Source organism: Arvicanthis niloticus, chromosome 8 (assembly GCF_011762505.2).
Source record: "Arvicanthis niloticus isolate mArvNil1 chromosome 8, mArvNil1.pat.X, whole genome shotgun sequence".
Lineage (NCBI taxonomy): Eukaryota > Metazoa > Chordata > Mammalia > Rodentia > Muridae > Arvicanthis > Arvicanthis niloticus.
Window position 1 is genome coordinate 48374995 of NC_047665.1, and position 22031 is coordinate 48397025.

Sequence of the window (22031 nt, forward strand, 5' to 3'; positions counted from 1 at the left end):
TATTAGGAGAATAATTTCACTGTCTTCTAGATTCTACCCTACTCTATCTCACTTCCTTCGTCCTTCATTCTTGCTACTACCTCTTCTTGCTCACAAGATGGCCATCATGCTTCTTGGTGGTGGTACCCTTCCAGGCCCACCTCCATTCTCCTAAACCTCTCATTGGCTACTGCTTCTCCTTCTTCTCCTTCTCCTTCTCCTTCTCCTTCTCCTTCTCCTTCTCCTTCTCTTCCTCCTCCTCCTCCCCCCTCTTCCTCCTCCTCCTCCTTTTCCTCTCTCTCTCTCTCTCTCTCTCTCTCTCATCTTACTATATACTCTGGCAGTTGTTGTACTATGTACTCTGGGCTGGTCTCGAACTCACAAAGATCTATCTCCCTCTGCCTCCCAAGTGCTGGAATCAAAGGCATGTACTACCACTCCCGGTTTCTTTCCCCAATTTCTAGACATCAGTTTTCACTGAGCCGGTGTGTCACTTAGGCACACTCTTGCCATCCTTCAGAAAGATCACAGCTTTTCACACCTGAGCTTTTGGATAGATTGTTTCTTTAGCGGATGACTCTTCTTTTGTCAGCCCAAGGCTTATCTATCCTTCACAGTTTAAACTTAAATGATCACATTAGAAGTTCTTGCCTTCCCAGCTTGCCCACTGCATGTTCTCTGTGCTCTGAAAGCATTTATAGAGAGCTTACTCAATGCTGTGTCCACTCCATGTGCAGTTTGATTGACTCCGTATGGTGACATTGTGCTTTAAATGAGAAATGTCCTGCAGGTTAATCCTCTCTGGAAATGCTCTTCTAGATACCCTCCAAGGCATGCCTCATTAAACCCTTAGGGGCTTCTTAATCCATGTAAACTGATAATCACAGGTGAGGATCACAATTGCTGGTACTGTGTTCAGAGAGCCGGGAAAGGGAAGCCTGAGGCATGCTGTGTGGGAAGCATGACTCACTAGCTGCCCTTTCTGGCTGTCTGCCTTACTCCATCTTTGGTGCACCTACTGTGCTTGTGTTGTCTGGAATCATAGTAGGCGTTCACACCTTTTTCTCACGAACAAGCTTGTTTTTCTTTGTCCTGGCCATGTTCCTCCAAAGTAAACTTCTGTATTTCTTTCAGTTGTTTTGAGATTTAAGTTCCCTTATATCTATTTGTTATTATTAAATTTTATTATTATATCCTTTTTAAAAATTTCATCTAGCTTTTATAAACTTTCATATTGTTTCTATTTGATTCATTTATAGGTTTCCTTACTGTGAATTTTCGCTCCTATTTTATAGATGTCATAGGTTTCTACATCCTTAAAATAATTGAGATTATTATTTCCAAGTGTCATTTTATTACTTTTTGGCAGTTTTTTTAAAAAAACCTAGCAGTGATTTTTGAGTTTTATCAGTTAAAGCTGATTAAAAAACCCAGATTTTGACTTTCTTTAATTTGTTCATATAATTAAGGTACCAGACGTCTAATTACTAAGGAACCCTTACATCCATAGCATTAAACCCTACTCGACCATAGCCCATTATTCCAGTAAAATCCTACTAGATTTAATTAGCTCATTTTATTCAGGATTATTACATATATTCATGAGGAAAATTAAATTCTCTTTGTGAGCAGTTAAGTTTTCATTTCATATAATTTGCATGTTTATTAATTTCCACATGTGCTGAAGCATCACTCTTCATTGGTCTCTCTTCAGCCACGTGAAAGAGGAATGACCTCTCCCAGACCACAGACTTACAAAGACAGATGACACGACATGGATTGCCAACCCATGTTCTGAGATGTCTGCTTTTTGAAACTGAGCATTCACATACACAACCACCCAGTCCTAAGGTCTTCTAACTAGTGAGCCTTAAGTTATCAAATCAATTATTAGTTATTAAATTAGTTATTAATTAGTTAAATTAATTATTAGCTAGTAATTAATTTTATGCTTAGTTGGACGGAACTCCTTTAGACTATTGGGACTCACTATTGTTTTTGAGATAGAGTCTTGTTTTGTTTCCCCAGGCTAGCTTTGAACTTCTGGGTTCCAGCAATCCTCCTGCCTCAACTGCTGGGACTGTAGGGATGTGTCACCATGGCTACCTCTGTTGATTACTCCTCTGGGTTAGTCAGGCCTTTTGCTGTTTGTTTTGCCATTGAGATTCACACAGTACTATATTATCATAATTGAGTTCTTGTATTCTGTGGTTTTCTTTCTATTATTTTTTCAGCCAAGTTGGTGAGAGGTCTGTTTATCTATCTTCTCAGAGAATCAAGTTTTGGGTTTGCTCACTTTTTCCGGTGTCTTATTTCTATTTCACTAAGTTCATCTTGTATCCTCGTCAACTCCACTTTTCTCCTCTGGGAGGTGTGCTGCTTAGAGGTTTTGTACATTATCGCAGGTTTTTCTTTTTTCTCTCCCTGTTAATAAAGGCAAGCAGGAGAAGCATCTTGCTTTGAGCACAGATCTGTGTCTCATTGATTTTTGCTTTAGGGGTTTTCCTTAACTCAAGATATTTAATAATTTTAGTTCCAGTTATAAATTTTTGGTTCATCTAGTTGATTCATGGTACTGAGTTACTTCACTGTGTTGAATGAAGGAAGCCATAGGGCATGATTCCACACAGATATTCTGCAGTCAACTGACTGGAGCCATCAAAAGTCTGGAGGGTAGCAAAAGTAGTGACAGAACAGAAAGGAAGCCCTGGGCAGATTTGAAACCATTCTAGTATTCGCTTTTGTGATGTACATGTTGGTGCATGTGTGTGTGATCACTCTGGAAAATCCATTGGTCCATTGAGGATATGTGCACCTACCTCTCAGTGCTGTGACTTCATGGAACAATTAAAATATAAAAATTAACCAAGGACATGAATGTGTGCATATGTGCATGTATAAGTGTATGTGCGTGTATGTTTATGTGTGTATACGTGTGAGTATATGTATTTATGTGTGTGCTTATGCAGTGTGTATGTGTGTGAGTGGATGTATTTATGTGTGTATTTAAGTGGGATGTATATGTTTGGGTGTGTGCATATGTGAGTGTATGTGACTGCGTATGTGTGTATTTGTATGTATTTGTGAGCATATGTGTTTATATGTGTGCATGTCTTTATTTATGTGTGTTTATGTGGTGTGTATATGTCAGTGGTTAGTATTTAGTGTTCAGTCACAGTGCAGCTGTTGATATTACGTAGCAATAGAATGGAATGTGTAGTGCTGGCTTCTCTGTTGGTTTCTAGTTTGTCAGGCTGTGGATAAATCATTGAATACAGACATGGGGCAATGACTTACTATTATTTCATTCAACTCAATGTATTTATTGAACCATCTTTAAGACAATAACGTGATCAATGTATTACATGGCTGCTTTGTACAGGCTGTTTTACCTGTTATTTACTCTGAACACAATGGTATCCTTTGCCTGGTTTTGATTCAGTTTCTTATTATGGCTCAACTTTTAAAAATGATTTACTTTTCCTTTCATACATGAATGTATTTTATTGTGCTCATGTTTACCCTTCACTCCTGATTCTAATTCCTTCCAGGACTCTTCCTCCTGGCTCAACTTTTTGGGTTTTGCTTTGTTTGTCAAGAAAGGAGTATCTGGGACCAAACCCAGGTCTTTCCAAAGCTAGACAACCACTCTACCACTGAGCTATCTCCCTACCTCTCACTAACATTCTAGTATGAAACTGACCCTCACTAAGTTGCCTAGGTTAGGCTCAAGCCATTTCTGCAATGCTCTTGTCTCTACCCTCTGAGTGGCTGAGGTTACAGGGGCATGCCTCTACATAGGAAAAGAGCTTATCTTCTTCAGTCTGCCTTGCTGGAAAAATGACACTGTTGCCACCATGTTCACGCAGGCTATTATGCACCACGAAGGCCACATGGATGATGGCTTGAACTTATCCAGATCTCAGCACGAGGAGTCGCGTACTGCCCGCGTCATCCGGAGCACAGTGTTTCTCTTTAATAGGTTCATAAGGTAATGTGTATAGTGATAGTTGCTTGATTTTTTTTTTTGGCTTTCTCCATGGATTTATAAACAGATCATTGTAAAAATACTATCTATCTATCTATCTATCTATCTATATATCTATCTATCTATCTATCTCTCTCTGCTTTGCTTGGCTCACGGGATAGAATTAAACCTGCAGCTTAGAGAATGTGAATTTGTGATAGACAGCTGTGGGTCATGATGATTTTATAATTTTTTGCTGAGAATATTTTTTTAATTCTATTATAGTGAGGATAATGACATCTATATACCTAATGAATTCTGAGCAACATTAAAAATAATGTGATTCTTAACCCCTGAGCCATCTCTCCAGCCCCTCAATACTGTGATTCTTAAAATGAGCAATGTTTTGCTACTTAATAATTGAAACAGTTGCTTACCCATGAAACTAGTCAACCTGTGTTTTGCAATGTTGCCACGCTGTTTTTTGGCAACATAGCCTGGATGGAAGAAGGCCTCTCTGTTTCTTTAAGTTTGCAGACATGATAGAAGAAATTTTTTATATAAATAGACAAATTTATATGCATATATGTATATGGCTAAGTGTAATAAAACTTTAAAAGAATGTGCATATTGTTATTTAACATTTTTTAGAAATTGCAAATTATGAGAATAGATATGTCTCATGATTATTTTTTAATTACACTATTATTTATTAGCATTCTTAGTAGATTATTAACAACCCTTCACTTCTGAGAATGGGGAGACCCCACAGGAGAAGGAAAGGAAGATAGGGGGGTGTTGTGAGGGGTACTGGGAGGAAAGAGGAATGGATATTGGTATGTAAAGTAAATAAATTAATTAATTAATGAAAAAACTAACCCTTCATATCTGAGACATTAATTTCCTGTGTAGTTGTGTCTTTCCCAATTTATTAGTTTGGAAAAAGTAATTCTAAATTATTTTTTATAGTGACTACTTATAATCAATCTTTTCTTTTTGTTTTCCAACATTCAAAAGGCCTTCCCAACCCAAGATTATATTAAAGTTAATTTCATTATTTTCTGTTTCAGTGATTGTTCCTTTGTACATGTGTGTAAGTGTGAATGTGTATAGGTGTATCTAAGAACGCACCCAGATTTTCCCCTTATGTATATCTAATACTTATTCCATTTGTCTGCGTCATTTAAGACTTGAATGTCAACAGATTGCATAAGTCTTAGAGATGAGGTGGGAACCAGCTTCACATTGCATTTATTATTTGGATTTCTATTTGGCATTACTTGTATTGTTATGCCACTCTACATAATACCAATTGCTTGTATTAATCTGAAAACCATGTGGAGGGGATAAAACCAAGGACTAGTATGATTTAGTTGGTACCACAACCCAAGAACCTTGGGTTCCGAAACCCTGACTGGGGCATCAGAAAGGATAGGCTCATAGGCAGACAGACACACAGACACACACACAGAGAGAGAGAGAGAGAGAGAGAGAGAGAGAGAGAGAGAGAGAGAGAGAGAGAGAGAGAAACTGGAACCACAGCTTTTTTCTTAGGTGTAGCACAGAGGGAGGGTTAGCTAGTCTTTATAGGAGGTCTCTGCGGGCCAGTAGTTTCAGGCTGTGAACATCCAGGAGAAAGCTGCAATTACTAGTCTCTGGATATCTTGATCAATCTTCTATAATGGCTCCCACTCAGACTTCCCCTAAGGAGAGCTCTGCCTTCCCTCTGAGCCTCACCTGCGGAAGGCTTTGCCATCCCCGTGGGGGCTGAAGACTTGGGGTCCCGGACATGGCTGTGCTCATATCAACAATTTACACATACTCAGGATTTCAACAACCCAGGGCTCCCTTTATTACCTGCAAGGTGGCACAGGTGTCAGGAGATTTCAGAGAAACACCCAAGAGTAATTGTAGTTTTATTATTTCTTCTGAATGAGAAGCTGAATTCAGCCATTCCAATATCACTACCAGTCTTTAAATGAATGACCATACATTTAAAATAAAAATTTGAATGTTATGAAATACAAAGCTAATTTTCATTAATAACTTAAAAATATTAATTTAAATATTTCTAACAATTTCATATTTTGTATATATATATGTATATATATCCTTTTTGTTGTTTGTTGTTTTATTAAATTTTTTGTTGTTTATTTATTCTTTCTATGACCCATTGAGCAAGAGTACAGGTTTATTTATGGGAGCATGGAAAACTTACCAGCACTACAGCAATGAATAAAATAGTTCTTTCCACCAGCAATCATTAACTGTCAGTAGCTCCTCATGGAGGGGTCAGGCCTCTTTGAGATCCTTCTCTATTCATGTTAGAATCTCCACAGGCTTCGTCTTGTGTAAATAAGCTCACTACCGCGATCATGAGTGCCACTTCTGCAAAGATTTAGTTTTAATTTAAAGCAGTTAGGTGCGTATGCTGGGGTTTGTGGATGCGAGAGCTTGTGTTCACAGAGTCCAGGAGAGAGCACTGGACCCCGTGGCACTGGGGTTACAGGTAGTTGTGAGCTGCCTGATGTAGATGTTATCACAGAATGTAGTAAACATTTTTAACTGCCCAGCCATCTCTCCAGCTCTCATAAAGACAATTAAACAAATTATTAGAGTAGCAGCGAGTGCTGAGGATAGTAAAACCTATAACCAAACAAAAACAAACCCACCTCAAACAAGCAGATGTCAGGGCTTGAAGCAAGGAAGATGTATCCTTACATTTTAAGGCACCTCATACTATGAAGTGCCATCAGCCAGCTTTATATTTGGACCATTTCTCCATTGGCCCAAATAGGATATGTTATAAAGGTATATCTCTGGATGCTGCAGTCTGGGGTACCCTGTGATACTTAGATGCTGTGTTACACACTTCTATTGTGAATATGGCCATTAAGTCTGGTAGAAAGGATGACTTACACATCCCGTCGATTGTGCCTTCTTTAGAGAGGATATCAAAATCAAACCACCTGCCACTCAAAATACACTGAACTGAACCTGAGGATCACTAACCTAGAGAAGTGTTTGCTATGATTTAGGGGCCTGGATGCTCTCAGCAAGAAAGTAAAGCTGCCCACCATTGACTTGCCCATCGAATCTGTGAGCCTGAGTTTGCAGGACCTCATCGGCTACTTCCATCCCCCAGACGAGCACTTGGAACATGAGGACAAGCAGAACAGGCTGCGAGCCCTGAAGAACAGGCAGAATCTCTTCCAGGAAGAGGTGAGATCACACCCGTTCCTTTTCAGTCACTCCCTTGGGAAAATGTCTTTGTACTGAAGAAAATCATCTGTCCATTCCGAATCTTAAGCATCACAATAGAGAGTAACAGGGTGTTACTGAGCAGAGGGACAGGCTTGGGAGAAACATGGCCATTATTTTTACTTGTATGTCATTCCTCTGGTGAGGGACTTTACCATCAGCTCTCACTAGGCCATTTTTATCATGGCAGTAAGAGCATTACTGGGTGGACTCCAGCAGAGGTGGTGCTGTGTTACTTAATGGTATCTGTTTTGTGGTTGTCTTAGAGTTGACTTTAATGATTTTGAGTTTGCAGTATATTTTTTGAAGGTGCCTCTTAGATACCTTTGAAGCTATAGGTTTAAAAACACAGCCCCAATAAGCTGAGCAAGGGAATGCAGTTTGATCCAACTGTCTTGTTTTTTTTTTTTTTTTTTTTGATCCAACTGTCTTATATTGGCTTCATAAATATATAACTGGCTCCATAAATACAGAACACACACACACAGACACACACACACATATACACAGACAGACAGACAGACAGACAGACACACACACACACACACACACACACACACACACACACACACACACACATCTTAGGATCTTAGGGCAAGAGGGCTCTGGGCTTGGAATAGAAGCAACAAGGGAAATGACCCTTAAAGAAGGTAAGCTCTCTCGGTTGCAACATGAACAGAGTACCCTACCCTTTCCTTTTTGCATATTACTTTTTTTTTTTTTGTGGTGCTGGAGACAAGCCTGGGTGCTTCTGTGTGCTGCACAAGTAAGTGATGTTTCACAGAACTGTCTACAGTCTCTTGTGTGCCTTTGTGTGTATGGTTTATTTTTTACCAAATTTCCCACTGCTTTGGGGAAACACATGTACCACACTTTACACCAGAGTCAAACAACCAGTTTGGCAGCCTAATGTCCTGAGGTGGTGTCAATATTAGCATGACAAGTTTCAAGCCCTTAAGTGATAGAGTGATGTTAGAGCCAGCTAGGGGCTAAGCAGGATTTCCATTCTAAGTGTTCCCAACATAGGAGTGGTTTTTTTTTTTTTTTTTTTTTTTTTTAAAGAATTAACTTAGGCTGGAGATAGGCTCAGAGGTTAAAAGCATGTGCTGTTCTCCCCTAGAAGCTGAATTTGGTTCCCTGCATCCACATCCGGAGGCTTCCTGCCTGTTAAGTCTAGCTCTAAGGGATATTGTGCCCCCTATGGCCTCTGAAAGAACTACACTCACATGCACATCACATACCTTCAGACATGTATATGGATATAATGAAAAACAATTCCTTCCTTCCTTCCTTCCTTCCTTCCTTCCTTCCTTCCTTCCTCCCTTCCTCCCTTCCTCCCTTCCTCCCTTCCTCCCTTCCTCCCTTCCTCCCTTCCTCCCTTCCTCCCTTCCTCCCTTCCCTCCCTTCCCTCCCTCCCTCCCTCTTCCTTTCTCTCTTTCTTTCTCTCTCTCTCTCTCTTTATTTCTCTCATTCTCTCTCTTTTGTTCTTTTTTACAAGAAAGAAGTATCTTTATAAGCATCTAAAGAAAACGTAGAGTATGTCATTGGGTTTTAATAATCCCCAAATCTATGTTGTACATTTAAAGTTGTTCTTTTTTTTGTGTGTGTGCTTTTTAAACTGACACTAAATTTTGCAGCTATTTCTCTTTGTAAAAAAAAAAAGATCTATGATCATAAAGGCACAGAAATCATGGGAATATCAACAGAAGCCAATGGTAAGAATGAGAGGGATTTACTATCTTCATGTATGCTAGAACATTGGACTGATTGCTATACAGCAGTTATGTTATATCTGGGGCAGGGATTCAACCTAAATCTTAGGTTATGACAATTTAAAATATGAGTTTGAATACTTTCAGTCTAATGTGGATATGGAATTTTTTCCTTTGTCATTTTGTTACATAAGATTATCTAGAATGGACATAGAAGTGTTCTAAGGCCCATGGCTACTGCTAAAATTCTGTCCAATGGGTGAATTTGACTACTCTATATTGATAGATTTAGCTTTCATGACCCTGCCTCCTTTTGAGAGCCTCAACCCAGCAATAACAATGAAGGACCATTTCAGATGTAGGCTGCCTTGTGCAGAATCTAACAAGTCAGTTTTTTACTTGCTTTAAAATTTCTTTTCAGTGGCTTTCTTTCACTTAATATGTCTTTAATTTAATAGTTATAATACTGCTTATTAAAAACAAGGATGAATCACTAGTAGTAGAACACCACTCATGACCTGTTTGTGCCAGTCACTGTGAAACCTTGTCAGTGTGAAGAACGTACTTATACAACTGTCATCTGTTTGAGACTAGAAACCAAGACTGAAAACCTAAGTTATCTGAAGAATACTTAATCTCTTGGGCAAATGTGTTTCTTCTTATCCTTTGATTAAACAACCTTAGTTTTCTTTACAATGAACTGATGATGTTAAGGTAGTCTTCTCAAAAAAAAAAAAAAAAAAAAAAAAAATCAAACTGTTCCCTTTTTTTCCCCTTTTGGCCTGAGCATAATTAATTTCTTTCCTTTGAGACAGACTCTTACTCTCTAACTCAGACTGTCCTTGAACTTGTAGTTATCCCCCTGCCTCTGCCTCCTGAGTTCTGGGATTGTGCAAGTGAGCTCCCATGCCTGACTCAGAATTAATTTCAGATGGTGATTTTTTTTACTCCCCCACCCCCCACTTTCAGGGAATGATCAACCTGGTTCTGGAGTGCATCGACCGCCTGCATGTCTACAGCAGTGCAGCTCACTTTGCAGATGTCGCCGGACGAGAAGCAGGGGAGTCTTGGAAATCCATCCTGAATTCTCTGTATGAGTTGCTGGGTAAGGCCCATGGCTGAGTTTTTATGTCAAATTTGAAAAGATCATGTAAGTGTTACAGCAATTTTACAGCATGCTTTTAAGTCAGGACTTTTAATTTTTAATGAAGTTAACCTAAAGCCAATGATGCTTTGTGCATAATCCCTTCTCTGAGTGAGGAAGGTCACCTACCACAGAAGTATCTGTGTCTTTGTTAGGGAAGGCAGCTTTTGCAGGGCTCCTATAATAACCAATATTACTTATTTCCTTCTTGGTTCACAGGTTAGTATTACGGAGTCTATTTTCTTTGAGCTCTGACTTGCCAGGGGTTCTCATAGTGCCCTTCTGTAGTGTTTATATGATCTGATTTGCCAACTTTTAGATATAGTTTATTTTGAGCAACACTTGAGGTGGTTTATAACACATTCTCATTAGTACTGTGCAAACATAGGTCTTCTGTTGGGGTACCCTGTGTGAAAGTGTGTCACCTTCTTCACCTATCTAAGGCAGTCATTGATTGGCTTTAATAAAAATCTGAGGGCCAATTAGCTGGACAGGAAGTGGAAGGAGGGACTTCTGAGAGAAAGGAAGGAACCCTGGGAAGAAGAAGGAGGAAAGCTTTCACCGGGAGACATCAGAGGAGACTGACATGATCACAGACCTGGAAGTTGAAATCCAAAGTGGGTCTTGAACCCACAACCATGAGAATAAGAGTCTCATGCTCTAACAACTGTGCATTACAACCATCTTACTTAGTTTTGACCTGAACTATTTCAGTAGTCTAAAATACTCTTCCTGAGAACTTGGGTCAGTCTGCTTTTACCCTATTGCAAGCTGGTTTTATGACAGTTAGCATCTTACCTGTATGATGTCACTCATCACAATTCCTATTGAGTGATAACTGGGGTTGGTTTCAAAGGCAGGACTATAAGCTTTCTAGGTTTTTGTGTCTCTGTCATTTGGTTTAATACCTGGTGTAAAGTAGATACCCAATAGCTATTAATACATTGATATCAATTAATGACTGAATTATGATAGAAGAGGAAAGAATTTCTGAATAAAGAATTTTTAATGTGAAGAAGAATCGGTAGTCAAAATATTTGGAAATCTCTTAAAATATAATTAAACTTCATTAAAATTTATAGAGTCATAAAACAATCTATTCATAATTGTCCCTGCTAGAATTTTTAATATTTTCTTTGAGTGAGCACATTGACATGTCATTAAAATTAAGCACTTGCAATTTGGTGCTTTTCTGGGATGCTTTCACATTCCTCTGTACAAGACCAAAGATGTTGAGGCTACTGTTAGGACAAAGATATTGTGGCACCAAAACTCTAGAAAGTATAGTTCCTTGGAAATATGGACTTAATGGCAGTACCATTAATTTCTTTTAAAAGGGGGATGGGGGAGAGATACAAAGAAAAAACCTTCAGTTTGATGTCTTTTTAACACATAGTATAACATGTTTACATGATGTAACATGGATTGACTTAGACTAACTATATATCTGGCCAGAGGTGTGTCATAAAGTGTATTACAAGTCATCCATACATCCAGACAGTATGACATTAGGCCAGGCAGATAACTACTGTTGTTTTGAGTTTTGTTTGTGAACTGGCGATAATGATTTCACCATCAGGTTCTTGGACAGCTGGGATTTGGTTTCCGTGTCTCGTGCTTAGCATAGGATGGTACTTCTCTTCTTGCCTCCTCTTCAATCCCCAGCACCTCTTTCCTTTTGGAAACTTTCTTAGTTCATCCTTCCATCCATCCTTCTAATGTTAAGACAGCACTACTCTTTTTTTCATCTCCTCCTGTAGTTCAAGCATGCCTAAGAAAGAAACCCCATGTACATCTTCTGGACATGACAAGTAGAGGATTATATAGTTAGATTATTCTTAGAAGGTAGTGGGGTTTGGTTCTCACATCAAGAAAGGGAAGAAACAGAGGTTTTTTACCCTTTTTGTTACACAGATTTTCAATTCTCTTATTCTGCTTAATCTCTGAGAATAGTGACTCTACTTCTCACATCTGTACCTGCCGCAACTTGTGCCTAGCTGCTTCTTAGAAAATACAGTCAGGCCTCCATATTCACAGGTGTGGCACCCACACTTTAAAGTGGCTGTGAACTGAAAATCAAAGGAGAACACAGTATCTGAACTAAATATGGCTGGATTTCTTTTCTTGTCATCAATCTCTGAACAATACAGGGTAACAACTATTAACTTCATTTGATGGAAGTAAGCCAGAGGTGATGTAATGTGTGTGGGAGGACGCGCACAGGTTGTGTGCAAAATGACATCATGTTCTGTGAGGATGTTGAATGTCTGAGAATGTTGGGATGTGTGGTACTGATTCACCAAGGATACCCAGGGGTGACTGAGCTTGAGACCTCCAGGATGTTGAGATACTGTAACTTTCCTGGCTATTCTCTCGAACTCTGGTCCTCCTGTCTTTCCATATTAGTCTCAGACCTTAGGGAGCCTACCCTTATGTCCTCATAGATCGTTGTGACTCTAACACTGGTCTCTATGTTTCCTAGGACATGGCATCCCATGTCTAACCTTTCTCTTCCTCTCTAACTTCTAACCTTACTTACTTTTTGTAGCTGCTTGACATTGCCTCTTTCCAGTACTTTCCAGTCAAGATTTATACTTCTAGAATGTCTATTGCTAATTAATATTTCCAAAGTTTGAATATTCTTAAATGTCTATACATGCTTCCTTAATTATTTATAGCTCATTTGATTCAGAAAGGATTTGATGGCACTATTATTTAATATTGACATAATTAAAATTCCCTAAAAGTTACATCCTGCCAGTATAAGAGCTTAAAGGTACTAAGAACAGAGAATCATCGAATAGTTTCTGGCTCATGAATAGATTTTACTTGTAAATTTAATTTTTAGGATGAATACATGGCTCATTGGTTTCACCCATATACTTTCTTTCAGAAGACCATAGTTGGGTTCCCAGTGACCATAATAGGCAGATCACAGTTGCCTGTAACCCCAGCTCCAGGTGTCTAACACACCTTCTTCTGGGATCTATTTGTACTATACTTGTGTGAATGCTCCCCACCCCCGCACACAAATAAATAAAACTAAAAATTAAACTGGATTTTCAAAGCAGCAAAAGGTAAAGTAGGAAAGTGTGTTTTCACCAATGTGTTCATGCTTCTTGACATTTGCCTTTTCTGCTGCTGTTCTTGAATTTTTTGTTAAGCTACCTCCTCACCCATTTCTTCTAGATTGTTCTGACTATATATTTATTTAAGTTTTTCACCTCAGGAAAGGTTTCTTTTCTCTTTTCTCTGCACCCTAAGCACCTCAGCTTCTTGCCTAGTCTCTGGATGAGGCATTCTTGTACAACAGAGACATCATGTTCCCCCAACATGGGCTTAGAGTCTGATATATCTCCATGCCAATAACAGCTCTCATGCAATGTGAGTTGCTGTGACAAAATGTATAAGGTAGATAGATGGCTTATGAGCAACCAATTACAATTTCTCATGATTTTGGAGGCAGCAGTCCAAGTTCAAGGCATCAGCACACTCTGTGTCTACAGAGGGATGTTGAGAGACAGTTTAATCAAGATGTGGTTTGACTCTGTTCTACAGATGGGGTGAGCATCTCTCTAGGATCCATAAGGACACTAATCCCTCTGATAAGTTCTCCATTCTTATGACCTCATTCCAATCCCATGACTCCATCTTCTTAATGTCATCCCTAAGGATTAAGATGGTAAGATGTGAGTGTTTGACCTCAATATTCAGATCATTGCATAGATTTCATGAACTGGTTAACTATTCATTAAATATCTGCTTTGAGAGATGCTCTGATGTAGTTATTAAGGGTCAGCAATGGCCAAAGTACAGTGCCTGTCTAAGTTCTCAGGAGCTTAGCGTGATGTGGGGGAAGACAGACAGTGAAAGTCACAAAGCCAGTGAGGATGTGAGCAGCTGTTGACTGCACTGCCTTCATCATCTCATTACATCACCATTAAGTAATAGTAATATGTAACTAATCAAAGACTAATGAGTAGGATCACATGAAACAGAGGTTCTCAACTCATGAGTTCCAACCCCTTTGTCAACCTTCTATCTCAAAAAAAAAAAAAAAGATTTACATCATTATTTATAACACTAGCAAAATTACAGTTATAAAGTAGCAATGAAAATAATTTGATGGTTAGTGGTCACCACAACATGAGGAACTGCATTAAAAGGTCACAGTATTAGGAAGGTTGAGAACCACTGTCATAAAATAAAGGACTTGTATGATAGATGATATCATTGCAAAATCCAAAAGGCTACAGAACTGGGAGAAATATGCCAAAATTTCTATAAAGTCATATCCTAATTAGTTCCCTTAAAATATGGTGTTTTATATATACAAAGGAAATAATAGCTAGTCAGAAAATACACAGCAGATAGAAATGACAGCTAACATAAAAGTAAATGAAATAATAAAATTTTTTTTTACCATGGCAATAAATACAAGTTAAAATAATAAGAATCCTATGTGTTGACTCGATTGGCACAGAAACTAATCTTGATTATATTTGTCATTAGGGAAGTGGTTGGATAATGTATTCTGGATTGGAGCACAAATGATAAAATTTTAACAGCCTATCCAACCATATATAAAACTTTAGATCCTTGTGATCCTTTGTTCGCAAGTACTCTGCTTTAAGAAACATATTCTATAGGTGTGCTTGTATAAATGTGAGAAGAACATCCACTGTAGAATTGCTTGTAAATAGCATAAAATTGAAAGCAATCTTTATATCAACAGGGGATTGGCTCCAGAACTTGTGGTATACTTATGTAGTGTAGTTCTGTGGAATCACTGAAGATTGAGATAAATCTATCATTTGGAAAACTGTGTGAGGCAGACCAAATTGTTTCTCTCTTTCTGTTTGGGAACCTGTGATATGACATTACCTGGGAGTGAACAAGCAGGCTTACTTATGCATGGATTATGAGTCCAACTGTAAGGTTTGGAGATGCTTCAGGAGGTAGAAGAGTGTACCATTCTTGCAGAAGACCCAAGTTCGTTTTCCAGAACCCACATGTTGGGTGGCTGTAAACACACACACACACACACACACACACACACACACACACACACACACACAATCTTAATTTTAAAAAGATCCCAACTGCATAAAATTAGAGATACGTATGTACAAGGAATTTCTTGGGGCCAGTAGACATTTGGTAAGAATATGTGGAAAAGTGTTACACGCTATCTCTTGGCTTTTGAATTTTGGCTCCTGTGTCTACTTCTGGGACACATTTATTCATAATCTGTTGTCATGCACACCTTTTATAATTGACAAAAGTGGTAACACGTTGCAACTTAAATATGTGGTGGGAAAAGGAAAAAAAACCTATATATTGGTTTCAGTTTAATTTTTAAAAACCCTAGAACATTTACATATCAGTGAAAACGGGAGTCTTTCCTCTTGTACCTAAGGTAGTTTATATGGTTTAGAGGTGTTTTAGGGGATAAATTATGAGAAGTTTTAGGTTTACAATATTCCTGTGGTTTATTTTCATTCTCTGTTATTCTGGTGACCACTGATTTCATGACCAGGAAAACATTTCAGAAATGAAAACATAGATTACATTTTGACTTTCACAAACTTCACAGCTAATATCCAGGAGTTTCCATTGACTCCAGACTTATCCCGTGTGAGTTTATATTTCAGTTTGGAAGAGTTTCTGTTCTGCCACAGTCTTAGAGTCCTGCAATATATTTTTATGCCACAGTTCTATGTAGCCCATTTTCAGGCCTCAATAGATTTACTTTAAATATCAACTTCAATTCATGGTGGGTAGCATGCTTGTGTGGCCTGTGTAAGGGTCTGGGTCCTATGCCTAGAGTACACACACACGCACAGAGAGAGAGAGAGAGAGAGAGAGAGAGAGAGAGGGAGGGGGAGGGGGAGGGGGAGGGGGAGGGGGAGGGAGAGAGGGAGAGGGAGAGGGAGAGGGAGGAGAGAGAGAGAGAGAGAGAGAGAGAGAGAGAGAGAGAGAGAGAGAGAGAGAGAGAATGAATAAAACAAGCACAGAATAAAAACCAACCCCAAGTATCTGGATAGTGGCTCCTCTCCTAGACTTATTCCTGCTGTTGCCGCTCTTCTTTGGGGTTCTTGTCATACAGAGAGCAAACAGGGAAGGCAGAGTGATAATCTGTAACAATTTGGTGCTTGACATCAGCTTTTCTAGGCTGGGTTTTAGGTAGAGATTGATGAAGGTGGATTTATGAACTGCCATTGGGAAGACATCAGGAAGGCACAGACATCCTGTATCTGGAGTTGGAGGAGCGTCGCTGTGGCCCTCTTTCATACATCTTTTCTGACATCCACATAATTAATCTGTGGGATGCAGACAAGCCAGCATGGCTTTCTAAGGATGTCTGAGAAATGGCCCTTGGGCAAGCTATGAATACTCATTTGCTGAAGACTTTAAGCTTAAAACAAACAGAGCAGGCTGCCACTCTTTCTTGTTTAGCATAAGTGACCAGTTTCTGAATCCTTGAAGAGTTGGGAAGGTGAAGGCTTAGTTCCCAGTGCAGCATAGTAGATGGGCTTTTGGGTTCTGTCTGGGCTACAGGGGCTCTGACCTACTCAGTGGACTTCAAATGGAACCATAATTTGTGATGTATTATGAACAGATCCTTTAGGGAAGAGACCCAATAGAATGAGTGTATCTTGAAAGGTGATTATTAGATTGGCTCACACAATACAGGTTGAGATATCCAACAATGGCTGCCTCACACTGGAGATCCCAAAAACCCAATCTGCTTAGTCCACGAGGCCGGATATACTGGGAGTCCCAAGCTGGGGCTGAAAGATCCCTGAGAACTGCTGGTCTTCCGTGTATGCTGGAAGTCAGTAGAATCTTGGTTCTGATAGCAGGAAAGGGAAATCCCCCAGTTATCTGAGCCAACACTGGAAAATACTACCCACATTTAGGGTAACTCTTTTTAAGTTCAGGTAACCTGATCAAGAGAATCCCTCACAGGAGTCCCCAGCAGCTTGCCTTGTAGTTCATTTCATATCCAGCTAAGCTGACAAGATTACCCACTACAAAAGCATCATTTAAGGTAGTAGAAGCTATGATGTGAGGCCCTTGTAGAAAGTGGGCCAATGGGACTGTGTCCTGGATGGGGGGGGGGGGTATACTTTGTCTTTAGCCCCTCTTCCTTTCTCTCTGTTTTCTGGCTTCCATGGGGAGAGCAGCTTTCCTGGGCCATGCCCCTCTGCTACTATGCATTTGTCTTTGTCAGACAACTGGAGTGAAACTGATAATACAAAATTAATCTCACCTCCTTTCAAACTGTTATCTCTGACATTATGCCACAGTGATGGAGAGTGACTGTCTCAGGAGGATGCAACAGCTAGAAACTTCAGCACCTCCAAACCATTTCTTAGTGTTGCTGGGAAGTAGATTGTCCTGGGTGCCAGGGCACTGGGTAAGGCTGCAAACAATGAAAACCAAGAGCCTGGCCTTCCCAAGTGCTCGGCACAGTAGTCAGCCCTCTGCTTGTCTGCAGAGGTATTTTCTGTCTCATGCCCCACAGACCTGGAAAGGCAATCCACTTTAAATCAAAGCATGACACTTTCCCTGTTTTTCTCTTGTCATAGTCTCATCTCCATAAAGTAGGAATTTTGTCACAGATTTTGTTTTATTTGCAACATTAGATTTTACCTTTATGAATATGGTTGAACACATGTAGGGCTCTACTCTTTTAAGTTTTTGCTTATTTATTATGTGTTTATATGTGTCTGCACACATGCATTGGATGTATGTTATAGCTTACAAGTGGAAGTCAGAGGACATCTTGTAGAAGTTGGTCTCAGATGAAACTTAGGGATCTGGCTTGGCAGCAAACACCTCTGTCTACCTGCTGAGCCATCATTCTGGCATGAGGCCACTAACTCTTGACACTTTCAGAAGGCTGGACAATTGAGCAAGAAGGCACAGGGCCTGGTGCATGCCCATAGGTTCTGGAAGCCATTGGCTTGGCCCTGTGTTTGTAACCCAAACATGATTTGGCTGTCATCTTTCTATGCAGCTTTTTCTCCAGAAGGCTGCTCCTGATCTGTTGTGGATGGTGAGGGAGGTTAAACTATCACTACTTGGTTATATGGCTGTGTACTCTTACTTAGTGCAGGAGGTCAAGGTCCTTGGGGACCTGGCTGTAGCTGAGAACCATTTTCTTTTGCCAGCACACTGGGACTTTCCAGCAGAGCCTGTCTGTCTTACAGTTCCTGTGATGAGACAGCAACTACTGTCATCTGGGTGGCTCATCACTGTCCACTCCTTGGCTGTGTGCACCTAGTGACACAAGCCCAGCCTCTTTTCCTTAAAGTCATCTTGCTGCTTCAATGTCTTCACTGAATAGACACAGGGCAGCCCCTCTGGGCCACTTGATTCTTGTGATTCAGAGAGAGAACCTGATGTTCTCAGGATACCACATCTGTGCTTCCATGGGTACTTATTTCATTCCAGCATTTGGGCAGGAATCATCCAGCTGTAGTTGCCAAGGTCTCCATCCTCAGTGACAATGTCCCAAGAGTTTCTTAAATTCTTCAACTCCAGGTTTTAGTGGATCTCAAAGTGTCTTCATAGTAACCTAAACATTCCTAAACCTTTCAGAGTCTGCTTCTCTTGGCCCCCACTACCTATGCTGTGGAGAGCCTGCTGGCTATGCATTTGCAGATTGTGAGTGTGAGAAGCTATTGAGATGTCTTCTGACTCTGGGCCGCTTCCCAGCACCATCCCCATACAGTGTATGAGATGCATCATTCCTCCGTGCTGGCTGAATAGAGCAGACGAGTAAGAGAGTTTCCTGGCGTGATGGTGAAGTGTCAATTCATTTGTAATTCTCTAAGCCTGTCATTCTTTTGGGAAAGTCTCAGTCAAAGCTCAGAGACATTCGAGTATGAAGACAGGATGTCACAATACTGTCACAAAGCTCTTCAGTGCATGGTAGTCACGTCTTCATAAGCAGTTGAAAATACAGTATGTTGAAAATGGGTCTGATACATCTACCTTCCCAGGCATTATTGTTTAGCACAGCCTTTCTCAAAGTGCTATGAGCCAGACTGATATTACCCCACAAATAGATACAACCATCGAGTGTGAAGCCTATTTAAAAGGATAATTATTAATACGTAAATAAATAAAATATCCAATAAAATTGATTTAAAATGGAAGGTTTGCTCATGTAATGTATTAAAGACGTATATCTCCAAAATGCTCTTAATATAATATATTGTTGAGCATCAGTCATCGGCCCTCATGATGACTTGGTAGACTGGAACTAATTACCCAGCACCACAAGAGAACACTGAATGGTATATCCATAGCCCAGAAACAGAGTTCAAAATCCAAAGCACTGCTTCTATGAAATTCACGTTACTTTTTCTTTAAGTCAAAAAGATTTCAGTCAGTTTGGCTATTTTAAATTGGGACTCACGTGAGCTAAGAAATGAATAGCTGAATACTCGTATATGTTAGTTACTTCTCTGTTTCTGAGATAAAACGCCATGCATGACCAGGATAACTTATAGAAGAAAGGGTTTATTTGGGCCCATGGTTTCAGAGGGCCAATAAGCATCATCCCTGCAGGGAGGCGTGGCAGGAAGTTGCAGGTATGGGTGCTGGAGCAGGATGATGAGAACGCCCATCTTGAACTGCAGTCATGAAGCTGAGACACCCAAGTAAAATCAATGAGTCTTTAAGCTCTCAAAGCCCACCTTTGGGGACATGCTTCCTCTTACAAGGCCACCTCTCCCAAACCTCCTCTCATTCCACCACCAGCTGGAGCCTGAGCGTTCACATACATGATCTGATAGGGATGTTTTTATTCAAGCCACCAAATCAATTAATAAGAATTTTGTTATTACATGTATTTACTATGTGTGTGTATCCATGTGTGCTCATGTGCCACAGTGCACATATGGAATCCAAGGGCCACTCCTTCTGCTATGTGAGTCCCTGGGATTGACTCATCCGGCTCAACAAGAAATAGGTCTACCCACCGAGCCATCTCACCAGCACATAATAATGTTTAAAATTAGTTTTTCAATAATGAGGCCGAGTATGGTGATACCTGCTTATAAACCCAGCACCCAGAAGGCTAAGGAGGGATAATTATGGTGAATTAGAAGCTAGCAATACCTTTAGGGTGACATGACCTGACCTCCTACAGACACAGACACAGGCATAGGCACAGGCAACAGGCACAAGACACAAGACATAAGACAGACACAAATGACACAGACACAGAAAACTAATAATGCTTACTTTCACATTCTGACTAGATAAAAGTTTAAAAAGTTTTAATTATTCAGCATTGATAAAAATTAGTTCCGTGAATTTGTATTTGCTTCCTAAGAGCTTATTGGGACTGTTTTTTATTGTACATAAGATGAACTACAGTTATTTAAGCACTGGATATTCTTTTTATGTATACTAGCAACCAGTTACTCATTTGTGTAGCTGAGAAATCTCTTCTCTTTTAAGCTTTCTGCATTGTGAAGCAGTTTAATAAGGCAGAATATTATATTTAAAAGAACTTAAAATCCAGCATAAGAAGATGTACATGACACATACTTTATTTTTTTTTGCATTCATAGGGACACACATTGTAGGGGTGATATTTTGAAAATGGCATCTGATCCAGCTTGTTCCCTGGCAGCCACCATGTTCCCACTGCTCTGACTGGGGCTCTGGATAGCTAGATACACAGGCCCTGGCACCCACAAGACGCCAATGTGGTGGCTGGCTCTTCTAATCCACATGCTGTCCACAGCGCTCAGCTGAGCCCAGACCATTCCCACTATGCCTGTGGTACTCGGTAGAATAAAGACTCTTGATGCTTAGAGATATCCAATAGATTTACATATTTGGAAATGCTCAATAAACAAGATGCCCTCACAATTAGAATTGTTGCCCAACTATCTAACTTAGATATCATAACTACCTTAGACTGCTAGAGACACGTGTACATCTGCAGTCATCTTCTCCTCCACCTCCTTCTCTCTCCTCCCCTTCCTCACTCCACCTACCTTTCATATTTCCCAATGACTGAGCTTTATTGCAAATGTAGCAGGAAAATAATCCTGCTACAACACATGGCCCAATACTCTGATGTCAACAATTCTTAAATAATGGAGGGGAAATGGCATTTGTGGAAGATGAAAGCCTTAGAGTCAGTGGGGCAGCAGTTAAAGCATGCTGTTGGCATTGTATTTTCCTAGCATTGGGAAAGAGTTTTGCCTTGTGTTCTATATTGTAGTGTTCTGCTCACATTAAACTTACACTGCTGTACTTGGAGACAAGAATGGTCATCAGATGAAGACTAGCTTGATGAATAAGGATACCATCAAAATTTCACTTTATTGATTTTTCTTTTTTACATTTTATTTGTGTGCATTGTGTGTTTTGGGTGGGAGAGGCATAGACATGCCAAGGTACACATGTGGAGGACAGAGGACTGCTTACAAGACATGTCACTCCTTCCACCATATATGGGTCTTGAGGATCTGAGGTTGGCCACCTTGGCGGCACACGCCTGTCCTCAGACCCTGTGACTACATGTACTTCCTCTATCCTGTTCCTGAGGCTCCTAAGTCTCCCTTTAGGCAGAGGGAGAAAATCCTCCTGTCCTTTTGTGTATTTCTCTTTTTCTGTCAGAGCAGGACTCGGCTTTATTTGCTGGCTTACTTTGGAAGGAGATGTGAAGGACATCTTCACTGTGGCTTGCACAGGCTAATTATAGGCTTTTCACCCTCCTGTTCTTAAGTAGTAGGTTCCAGGCTAGAGCCTCAGACTCTGGTCCTCCAGTCTACCTCCTAGTGTGACCAGACTGTGAATGGCTTTGGCTTTCCCTCCCCCCCCCCCCCCACACACACCTGTGCGCACTTACACTGTCTCTGAACAGTCTGACAGGTGTAAGCAGAGAAATTTTGTGGGGAAAAATACTATTTTGCTGTGACAAAACTGAATC

The 22031-nt window shown here is 40.1% G+C and overlaps 1 protein-coding gene across 1 annotated transcript in view; it reads left to right on the plus strand.

The window, feature by feature from the left end:
• Nucleotides 1-22031, plus strand: part of Ryr2 (ryanodine receptor 2) — a 566557-nt gene that overhangs the window by 282227 nt on the left and 262299 nt on the right. The window contains exons 14-16 of the mRNA XM_076939363.1: nt 3849-3970; nt 6985-7168; nt 9889-10024. Coding sequence (XP_076795478.1) covers nt 3849-3970; nt 6985-7168; nt 9889-10024 — 442 coding nt within the window. The remainder of the gene's footprint in view (nt 1-3848; nt 3971-6984; nt 7169-9888; nt 10025-22031) is intronic.